Source organism: Dipodomys spectabilis, unplaced genomic scaffold (assembly GCF_019054845.1).
Source record: "Dipodomys spectabilis isolate Male_0828 unplaced genomic scaffold, ASM1905484v1 ptg000001l, whole genome shotgun sequence".
Classification (NCBI taxonomy): domain Eukaryota; kingdom Metazoa; phylum Chordata; class Mammalia; order Rodentia; family Heteromyidae; genus Dipodomys; species Dipodomys spectabilis.
The window spans coordinates 3310311-3321802 of record NW_024870678.1 but is presented as its reverse complement, the minus strand read 5'-3'; the positions used below and the strand labels follow the sequence as shown (position 1 = coordinate 3321802).

Below are 11492 nucleotides of genomic sequence, written 5' to 3'. Positions count from 1 at the left end.
TACTTGCTCTCTTTATTGGATAAAATGTGTTGCATTTTACTGCCCTATCAGTCCATGGGGATAAATGTTCTGTTTTTATTGCTCCTCTAGACCAATCAATAATAACTTAAGAATTAGTCTATAGCGAGCAGAGGCTTATAAATGACAGAGGATGAGCGTGGCATGCTTGCATAAGTCAAGAGGTACCATTCATTGACCATTTTGTGGTCAAATTATATTTTGTATTAAAGGTTACTCAAGGGCTGGGGATCTGGATCAAATGGTAGAATGCCTGCCTAGCAAGCTCGAGGCTCTAGGTTCAAGCCCCAGTTCTATAGGAAAAAGCAAAACGTACTGCTTTGTAAGCCATATTATCTGTAAGGCTATGGTTTATAGTTTGACTTAGAAATCACAAACTTGGTTTCATATAAGCCTTTCATAATTACATAAGACAGTGCTGCTGGTTGCGTGTATCATGTCTGTACTCCTTTCTTTTTCCTCATGAGACAGATGAGATCATAGTTTTAGGTAATCCCTGGTTAAAAAAAAATTCTGGGAGAGGGAGTGGTGGGGGGATGGAATTCTGAATGACTTCTTAAAATTTAACTTAAATTTGTTTTTATCTGATTCATAAAAATGTAAAACATTAATGGAGTAAAATACACTTCTAATGCATTGTACAATGTTTAAATTAGATTAAATATATAACTTCTCAAAAACAAAAAATTCTGGACATCCAGTGTCAACAGAATAAACTAGGTGGTGGCACCTGCCCTCTCGCCTACAGTATGAAGTATAAATAGAATCACAATCTAGGCTCCCCTGGGCTAAAAAAGGGACCCTATCCCAGCAGAACAGAGAGCTAGTAGTGTGGCTTATCAAATGCCTAGCAAAAGTGAATACCTGAGTTCAACTGCCTAGTACCAACAACTTGATGCCAAGCTTAAAAACTCCATAAAACATAGTGCTATTGTTCTTTTGGTAAGAGGGGCAAAATGTTTTGTAGATGAGAAACGTTACATATTTTTAGTTGCATAGTTACCATTTCGTTTGTTCTTTTCATGTAGATGGCTCTAAGTACTTGTATTTTCCTTGGCTGTCCATCCAATAGCACTTTTCATTCAATATTTAATTAATTTGTTACTTGTTGGTACAATAGTTTTTGCATCTGCGTTTTCTAATTTATATTTTGCTTAAAATACAAGAACCAATATGTTATTTATACATGGTTTGTTTAAATACTCTTTGCTCTTGGAAGATTTCAGTTCTGAATTCAATGTTGACATATTTTGCTTTCAGTAAAAAAAATTATGCTTTGTTGGTTTGTTGTCTCCTTATCTGCATTGTGTCCTGTGACAATTCTGTTTTTATCTTCTATTCTATATACTTCTGGTTTTCCTCTGTTTTTAAAAGTGTTTTTCTCTTTGGAACTGGTTTTGAGAAAACTGATTATGATGTGCTGTGGAATATATTGTCTTGTTTCTCATGTTTGGGGATAATTGAGCTACTGGGATCTTTAGCTTTCATATTTGGAAAATTCTAGACATTATCTACAATGCTTTTTTCTTTTTTGTTCTCCTTTTGCCCTATTAAGGATTATACAGACAGCTGGGCGCTGGTGGCTTATGCTTGTAATCCTTGCTACTCAAGAGACTGAGATCTGAGGATTGTATTTCAAAGCCAGCCCAGGCAGGAAAGTCTGTGAGACCCTTATTTCCAATTAACAACCAGAAAACCGGAAGTGGTACTGTGGCTCAAGTGGTAGAGCACTAGCCTTGAGCTGAAGAGCTGAGGGACAGCGCCCAAGCCCAGAGTTCAAGCCTCACGACTGACTGACAAAAGAAAAAAAAAATTATACAGAGCCTACTAGAAGTTGATCCAGTCTACTAAGAGATTTTTTTAAAAAATCTTTCTGTTTCACACTGGACCAATCCTGTTACTGTCTTTAATACTGTCTCATTATGTTAGGACTAATTTACTATTAATGTAAAATAGTTTTTTTTCCCCCAATTTCAGGTCTTCATTTTATCTTTTGTGTTTCTATAGTCATTCTATAGGTTTATTTAGTGTAAGAGTAATAATTTTTAATATCCATATCTAGTAATGCTATCAAATAGATAGTTTCCTATTGATTTACTTTTCTGCCTAATCTGAGTTTTATTTTCTTGTTTCTTTGTGTGCTTGATAAACTTTTGTTGGGTGCCAGATATAAATTCTACTTTGTTGAGTACTGGGTATTTTTGTATTCCCGTACCTTAATCATTGTGCTGAGACAAAGTTAAGTTACTTGAAGACAATTTGATCCTTCTGGATCTTTGAAGCTTCTTGAAGCAAGAACAGAACATTTGTTCTTGGGCTGATTGTTCCCTAGCACTGAGGCAAGACCCTTCTGAGTATTCAGTGTCCCCTAGATTATGAACAGGCTCTGATCCCGGCTTTATGTGAGCACCAGGTACTGAACCTTTTCCTTGATAGCTTCCTTATGTGTGGGATTAGTACTAGTCTGCCCTGTACCAACATTATTTCCATTTTAGCTGTGTTCCTTGCTTCACAAATCTTGTCACTGTTACATCAACTATTTTGTAACTAAATTGAGAATTTAACATCTACTCTTGAATATATAATTAAAGTGAAGAAAATGTGAATGGTTAGAATGTACAAATAAATACATACTAAGAAAATGGAGAGGAATCAAATTGATAATGGCCCTTGTTTATATAAACCTAGGATCTCCCTCCACTACCTCAGGTCTTCTGTGAGGTTCTGATTAGACCTTTGGTTTGCAAGTGTGTTTCTGTTTTTTTGTTTTAGTTGTGGGGTTTGCACTCCGCCTGAGAGCTGTCCCTGAGCTCTTTTTGCTCAGGGTTGGCACTTAACCACTTTGAATCACAGCTCCACTCTGGTTTTCTAGTTAATTGGAGGTAAGAGTCTCATGGATTTTCCTGCCCAGGCTGGCTTTGTACCACAACCCTTAGATCTCAGCCTCTTGAGTAGCTAAGATTACAGTTATGAGCCACAAGTACTTGGCTTGGCCAGGATTCTTTACCTGGTAGAGTGACTATAACCTGCCTGTTGCTATAGTTTTTCATTAAGTTTTACTATTGGGGCATGGAAATACTCAGGTGCCCAGAGAATCCTATGTATCCTCTACCACTTTTGTGCACTTGTAATAAGGTCTCCCTTTGGCAATGAGAATTGATCATTCCAGCCAGTAGAGTGGTCACCTTTTGCTGCATATTGGTTCAGGTACATAAGAATCCTAACTAGCAGTCTTGTCTATTAATGGACCCTTTATGTTCCTGGGTATAATAGTTCCTGGGACCCAAACCTCCATACTCAAAGTTGAAGGGATAACAAGCATAAATATGTGAGGAACCACTCCAATGACTCATGGTTCTGAAGCCCATACCTGACTCAAAGCATATGCTTTCCTTTCAGGATAGTGTCTCCCAATTGTCTGAATAAACCTTTTAATGAGACCAGCCACTTGAGGGTAGTACATTGTGCTTTAAGGATGAGCCTCCTGCAGCATTTCTTTGTTGTAAAATTGAATCCTTGCTTAGAAGCTGTGCTGTGGGAATTAGGATGCCATGCTGTCAGTGGTATTGGCAGGAGCATATGTGTGTGTGTGGGGCTTATATCCAGAATATATATTCCCATGAAGATGGATCCATGCCATTTCATCATAAAAGAAAACCAGTGCAGGCTGGGTATGTGGCATATGCCTGCAATTTCAGCTAAATTTGAGAGGCAGATTGAGAAGGGGCATTGTGGTTTGAGGCCAGCCTAGTCAAAGTAAGTTATCTAGCCAAACCTGGTGGATTACACTGTAACCCTAGCTGTTTGATAGGCAGAGGTGAGAATCAAGATATGAGGCTAACATGGGTAACAAGCCCTCATCTGAAAAATAGCCTACAATAAAAAGGGTTAGAGGCATAATTCAAATTGTAGAAGGCCTGACTAACAAATACATGATGCAGAGTTCAAATCTCAGTACTGTCCCTTCCAAAAAAAACCACCACCAACAACAAAAACACCAATGAAATGAACCTGCCACTAGGCAGGTAATTGTTAACTTTAGCATTGGCCTCGCTTTTGTGCAGAAGAGGCACACAGCAGTAGTGTAGTCAGCCTGGAAAAGAGGGAGTCGTTGCTGTTGTGCTTCTTGTATAACTACCAAGCAGTGAAGTCACAGGGAAATGAGGGTATCTGACACCCTCAGAAGGCTGTTTTGTTGACTTGATGAATAACTGCTACTTTAGATGACTTTGTGTGTGAGTTGTGGGGCCTGAACTCTCGGCCCAGGCACTGTCCTTGAGCTCTTCAGCTCCAGGTGAACGCTCTACCACTTGAGCCACAGCGCCACTTTGGGCTTTTCTGCTTATGTGGTGCTGAGGAATCGAATCCAGGGCCTCATGGATGCAAGGCAAACACTCTACCACTGAGTCACCTTCCCAGCCCCCTTTAAATGACTTTCATTGGGCACTAGCATACACCCAACTATCATACTACCCATCTGAAGGATGCAACCAAACAAATGATCTCATAAACAATTATTAGAGTTAGAGGCATAATCCCTGCTATTTGGAAGATAAAGATAGGATTGTGATCTGAGATTAGCCCTGGCAAAAATTCAAGTCTGTATGTGGGGAAAAAAATGAGCAAAAGAACTCAGGGTGGGGCTGGGAAGGTGGCTTAGTGGTAGAGCGCTCGCCTTGCATGCTTAAGGCCCTGGGTTCAATTCCTCAGCACCACATAAGCAGAAAAAAAAGCCAGAAGTGGCGCTGTGGCTCAAGTGGTAGAGTGCTAGCCTTGAGCTGAAGAGCTGAGGGACAGCACCCAGGCCAAGAGTTCAAGCCCCATGACCGGACCCCCCCCCCCAAAAAAAAAAAAAAACAACTCAGGGTGTAGTTCAAGTTAGTACTTTGCTGAACAAGGCAAGCTCTGAGTTAAATCCCAGTATTACCAAGGAAAAACATTAACCAAAACAAGGGATTAGCATAATGAGTGATTTTTTTGATGAGAATAAATAAAACTAAAGAACATCTGGATAGTAGATTTGAGGTTTAGCAAAACCTCCATGATTTTGAGATCCAGATTTTATTTGGAGAGAGTCTGACCAAGAAGTACACCAGAACTTTCTACAGAGCGGTCTTAGCACCCTCGCCTGACAGTTGGCAGAGGGAAATTTGCAAGGTCTGGGTTAGTTCCGGCAAAACAGACATATAAGTAATACATTGCAGTGTCTTCTCAATTTGAAGTGTTTGAGTTCTTTTTGTATGTTTGTTTTTGGGACAGTGTCTTAGGCCGACCTCAGACATGTGATCCTGCCTCATACTCCTAAATGCAGAAAAACAGACATGGCACCATTCCTCAAGTTTTTGTTTTAATATCAAACTTACCAATATTCCTCTTGGCTTTTTTTTTTTTTTTTTTGCAAGGAGGTAAATAAGTTTGTATATGTATATACATTTAGATCTTTTGTCCATTTGGAATTCTTCGTGTGTGGTAGAAAAGTAAAAAATCAACTTATTTATCCTCTATAATATGAAAAGCCATTTAGTGTTTTATGGTTTGTTTTAGTTTTTTTTTTTTTTTTCTTATCCATTATGAGGCTTGAACTTCAGGCCTGAGTGCTGTTCCTGAGCTCATTCGCTCAAGGCTAGTGCTTTGAGCTACAGCACCACTTCTGGTTAATAGGAGATTAGAGTCTTACAGGGACTTTTTTTTCCCAGAGCTGGCTTCGAACTGTGATCCTTGGATCTCAGCCTACTGAGCAGCTAGAGTTACAAACATTAGCCTACCAGCGCCCAGCTGAAAAGCCATTTATATTTGTATTGGCTAGCTTTATGTCATTATACCAAATATCTGAGCTAATGAAGTTAAAAAGAGGAATTGATTTAAGCATGTCATTTTGGTGGTTGGCCATATTGCTTTTGGAGCTATGGCCAGGTAATTTACATCAAGGCAAGAGAGTATGGCAGAAGAGGATGGGTAAGTCCCTTCATGGTAGCCAGGAAGTAAAAGAGTAGGCACAAGGGGCTGGGCTCCCAAATCCTCTTTGATGTAAGTTCCTACTAATAGACCTCATCTCTTAAAATTTCCACCATTTTTCCAATAGCATCAAGAGTTGGGATTTTGGGGGACATTTAAAATCCAGACAATAATAATACATTTATGTTTGTAAATGTTTCTTTGGCTAATTCTGTTCCATTTATTTACTGTTTTAACCAGAACATATTTTCTTCTTTGAACAAAAAAATAAAGATAAAACTTAGATTGAGACTTTAGTAAAGTATGAGGTGAACTTTGTGGCATTTGTAGGAAGAACTGAAAGACTGCTAGAAGCAGATAGTGCTTTTAGTGAAATCAATCTGAAAATACTTTGTGGATGGATGTCTGTTCAACTGTAGTGGCTTTTCAGCTCAGACAACACAGCCTCCACAGCAAGGCCTTCTATCTTAGCTATCCTACCTGCAGAGTAACTCTGAGACTGAGAGTAGATGACCAGCGATGAAGGTAGCTTGTAGGAATGCAAATTAATGTTGATGGTTAAGATCTGGCACCAAACCCCCATCTCAGTTCTGCAGTACTTTCTTCCAAGATAAAAGATTCAAGGAATTTAGAGCCATTTATTCAAATAAAATTTGAAAAAGTATTACCAATCAGATCTGAATGGGATTCTAGATGGAGCTGTTTGGACTTGAAAAGCTGGAAGTTGCACATTTTCTTCCACACTGGGTTGGAAAACATCAGTCCTTTTTTTGTGCTTAATAGGTACCTGTAATATTAAGTAGATACTGATATATTTTAAAAATAATGGCAAATCTTGTTATAGCATAATAAAAGGCCACTGATATTGAGATGAAAATTATTGGTTCAGACTACGTTAGGCCTTTAATGGGCCAATTTGCACACTTTTTTTTTTTTTTGCCACATGTCATAAAAGGAACATGTCAAGAATCGATTGGGGAAATGAGAGTGAGGAAAGGAAAATTAGATGAGGTACTCAATCAAGTATATTTATGAAACACATGTACAGGCACTTAATAACGCACTTACTGGATGTTAGAAATATGAAACGGGTCCTGTCTGGGGTGTGGGAAATAATAGGAGAGGGAAGGGAGATGGCTAGGATAAAGGAGAGTGAATATGGCCCAAATACTTTGTTTGTGTGTGGAAATGGACTGGTGAAGCTTGTTGAGATTTGTTTGGGAAGCAGGGGGTGGGGGGTGGGGAGGAAGATGAGGAAGAGTGATAGAGACAGTCTGATTGAGGGATATTGTGTGCTTATATGGACATGTCAAAATGAAAGCCCTTTGTGCACTAAATGATACTAATGAAAATTGCTTGGAGGGTAATTTCTCATGTTTTTAAAAATGACATGAAATTATTTCTACTATGCTTAGGAACTCATGAGGGATGGGATTGCTGCTACTGGTGATAGATGGTTAAAAGTGAAATCCAGACGGAATGTAGCACTGGTACTGACTTCCACACCCTTTGATTGACTTGAAATTGAGAAGCTGTCATTGGGCTTATTTCAACATCTAATGTAAATTTAAAGCATAATGTCAGATTTAAGGTTTTCATTGTTTCAGGAATGTAATCAGACTTATTACTTACCGTCTTTGGTCTTTGAATCTGTCTTGTCACTTTACTACCAGTAAGATTAGTTTTCAAAAAGTGTTGGTGGGAGAATCTGGATGATGTAGAAGCAGAATTTAGGGAGTAGTGAGCTTGGGATGTAAGTCCTATAAAGTTAAAAATGTTTTAAATTAGACATCAGGTTGTAATGTTTGGAACTAGACTTAATTTATGAAAGTTAAGACCTTAAAATGGGCCTCTAATTCAACTTCATCAATTTTGAGTTAAGGTTCAAACCTTGGATTGAGATTTTTCCTGAGAGTTACATGACCATGTAAAAGTGGAGCTAGAAGGCAGACGTAGACTAAAAGTTATTAGGGATGTGGTAATTAACTGGATTGACAGGTCAGGACAAAGAGCCATCAAATTTCTCAAGTAACTGGATATTTGGCAATACCATCTGTTGGGACAGCGCCTCCTTTACCCCAAAAGGAATAGGCCTGGAGGAGGAGAGGAAGATGGTTCTGTTTGACCTGCTGAACTTGCAAGCTGGAGATCCCAGGATAAGACATCCAGTTGTCATTGGTTATACGGTCCAGAGCTTGCTTGGAGGAGTTACAAGCTGCAGGTGTAGACTTGGCAAGCAATGATTAAAGCCGTGGGAACAAAAGCAGTTAGCATCCAGAAACAATGAATCCTGAACAGCTCTGGTGTTCAGAGACTGGATACAGGAGCAGAAGCTGGAACAGGAAACTTTTTTTTTTTTTTTACACAGAGATAGCTGTGAAGGCTACCCCTTCCAGGTAGGGAAGAGAGCAGGGCTTATCATTGCTACTTAGTGGACTGTCATGGGCAGATTTAGCATCTAATTTGCCTTGGGGACTGGTAGACTGTGACATATATGTTTGTGATGAAAAAAATATGTTATAAATATGATCTCCAAGAACCACTGGAGTTACAACAATAGACACAAAAAGAATAAAGAATTGACAAGGCCAAATTTACGTCTGCAAAAGGGTGTGCCATTGGCCAAAACTCTGGCAAGCAGAGCAAGACTGCACACAGAGCAGTCAGGTTGCCCATTCCCTCCATTCCTAATGCAGCAGGCCCTGCCCCTCAGGCTCAGATTGTTAAGGCCAGGTTCACAATCTGATGGAGATTGGCTAGTGTGAATAGGGTAAGACATAAATACATAAGGCAACTTTATATTATAATATAATATTTCTTGAACAATTTGAGGTGAGCTTTATTCCATCTTGAGGAACCAGTGTAAGACAAAACCTTATGGTTCAAAAGTTCTTCCTTATCTCAAAGCAGTTCCTCTTTTCCTTAACTAGAGCCAAGCCACCAGCCCAAAGCAGGAACTTTTAAAGATGTAGGGCACACTTTGATAGAAAAGACACTGTCTTCACGCAGTGCCAATATCAGGGCTTGAACTCAGTGCCTTAGTTTTTTGCTCAAGCCTGGCACTATCACTTGAGACATAGCTCTATTTTTGGCTTTTTTAGTGGTTAAATGGAGATAAGAGTCCCACGGACTTTCCTGCCCCAGCTGTCTATGTACAGAAAGCCTTGCATTTCAGCCTCCTGAGTAGCTATGATTATAGGTGTGAGCTGCTGGCACCCTGCCTGGAACCGGAAACTGAAGCAGCAGCTAGAGGAAGAAGAGGAAACCTCAACAAGCAGTACTGTGGAAATGAGAAAAAAGAGTGTAGGTGATGTATGTAGCCATGGTTTGAATGCTGCCAAGACTGGGGCTGGGAAGGTGGCTCGGTGGTAGAGCGCTTGCCTTGCATGCATGAGGCCCTGGGTTTGATTCCTCAGCACCACATAAGCAAAAAGAAAAAAGCCGGAAGTAGCGCTGTGGCTCAAGTGGTAGAGCACTAGCCTTGAGCTGAAGAGCTGAGGGATAGCGCCCAGACCCAGAGTTCAGGCCCCACGACTGGACCCCCCCCCCCCAAAAAAAAAGAATTGGGGTGGAAGCCTGCAGTGACAAGATTTGACTGACTTCCTCCAAAGTCCCAACCCTCATATCCTCAGTCACCTGGTGTAGCTAGAAGACTGAAAGGGAGGCATGGGCTGATCCTGACAACAGGTCAAGTAACTGTTACTGATATTTGGTGAGGTTTTGGGTAGATTTCTTGTAGATCTAGTGGAACTAGTTGAGAGTGATCAGGACTTCCTTGCTGTCCACTAGCTACATTGCCAGAGAATTATTTTGATTGGTCTTTTCACAGAACTCCTTAAGTTCTCAGTACTCACGGATCATAAATACATTTTATAACATCTGAGAAATGTGGTATTTCAAAATTCCGTGGAAGACTTAATATTCTTTAAGTGATCTATTATATACACTATTGTTATTGATAGAAACCTTTTAGTACAGATGCTACCACTCCAAGGTAAACTGAAGTGGAAAATCCATTAGTCATAAGTACGATTTCTTTCATTCACATGTCATTCATTCACTCATTCATTCATTGAACAAACATTGTGGAGAACCCAGGACTAGACACTGGTTGTTGTTAGCCATTGCCTCGGTACTCCCTTCAACTCTGACTGCGCAACTCTTACGGCCAGAGTTGGGTGTGCTTACTGCCTAAGGTGCTCATCTGCCCAGATGGCTGCTCAGCCTCCTTAAGCTGACTCTGTAGCTCCTCCACACGCTGGAAAGCATCCAGCTTCACACTGCGCTCCTGGGCAAGCCGGCTTCTCATCTGAGGGGAAAGGAAAGCAGAGGTATTTTGTGGAGCTCATTTTAGTTCCCTTAGATCCTAGGGGGCTTCAAGGGCCTCCGGCTCACCTACAAAGAGCACCAGCTCTTCAGAGTCCTGGGTGAGGCAGAACTCAGGCCCAAGCTTGTCTTTTTGCAAATGTACAGCTTCAGGAAGACCAAGAACGTAACTAGAGGAGCTAACTGTATCATGGCCCGAAGCTCTTTTTTTTTTTTTTTTTTTAATGTTTGTTCACCAGAGGAGTAGAGGAAAGTTAGGGTACCCAGTTAGGGCATGTACAAAGGACCCTCAGGAACAGAAGGGCAGTTTCCAGTATAGACTTGTGTTCTCTCTCTCTCTGTCCCTGTCTCTGTGTGTGTGTGTGTGTGTGTGTGTGTGTGTGTGTGTGTGTGTCATCACTTGCAGCTCAGCATCTTAGAAGTTTCCTCCCAGGGGGCAACCTTTGGATTTCCTTGAGCAGCTTAACCCTTGCATGATTGACCCCCTAACTCTGTAGTTGGGCAGGAGACGGAAGCAAAGTGCACCTCATCAGCATAGGTCATAGATATTTTCTTTTCCTTTGAAAATGATCATTCCTAATCCTTAAAAATTATTTATAAAAGCAATACATGCTGCTGGATGCCAGTGGTTTATGCCTGTGGTCCTACCTACACAGAAGACTAAGATCTGGGGATCATGGTTTGATCATGGCCATCCTGGCCAATAAAGTCTGTGAGACTCATCTCAACAAGCAAAAAGCCGTAAGTGAAGCTATGCCTCAAGTGGTAGGGTTCCAGCTTTGAGCGAAAAAGCTAAGGGAGAGTGCCAGGCCCAATACTGGCACATGTAGACAAAGTAATCTATGGTAGATTGAATCGTGTCTCCTCAAAATTTATGCCCACTGGGAAGCTCTGTGACTTTATTTGGAAACAGGATCTTTGCACATATAATTAAGTTAGGATGAGGGCATACTGGTTTCAGGGTGGGCCTTAAATCTAACGCCTGTTGTCCCTCTAAGAGGATAGGGTAAAGATACCCTCATACCAAGGGACATATAGGGCCAAAGGCTATGGGATGACAGAGCAGAAATGGAGTTATGTAAATGCTAAGGACTGCTAGCTTTCTTTCCCCAGGAGCGCAAAGAGGGGCATGGAATAGATTTTTCCCCAATGCCTTTTGAAGGAACCAATATTGCCAAGATCTCTGACTTCTA

At 40.6% G+C, this 11492-nt stretch overlaps 1 protein-coding gene across 1 annotated transcript in view; it reads right to left on the bottom strand.

The window, feature by feature from the left end:
• Nucleotides 1-6591: 6591 nt before the first annotated feature.
• Nucleotides 6592-11492, bottom strand: part of LOC122119380 — a 138763-nt gene continuing 133862 nt past the window's right edge. The window contains 3 exon segments of the mRNA XM_042693468.1: nt 6592-6760; nt 7606-7718; nt 10120-10282. Coding sequence (XP_042549402.1) covers nt 6638-6760; nt 7606-7718; nt 10120-10282 — 399 coding nt within the window. The 3' untranslated portion in view covers nt 6592-6637.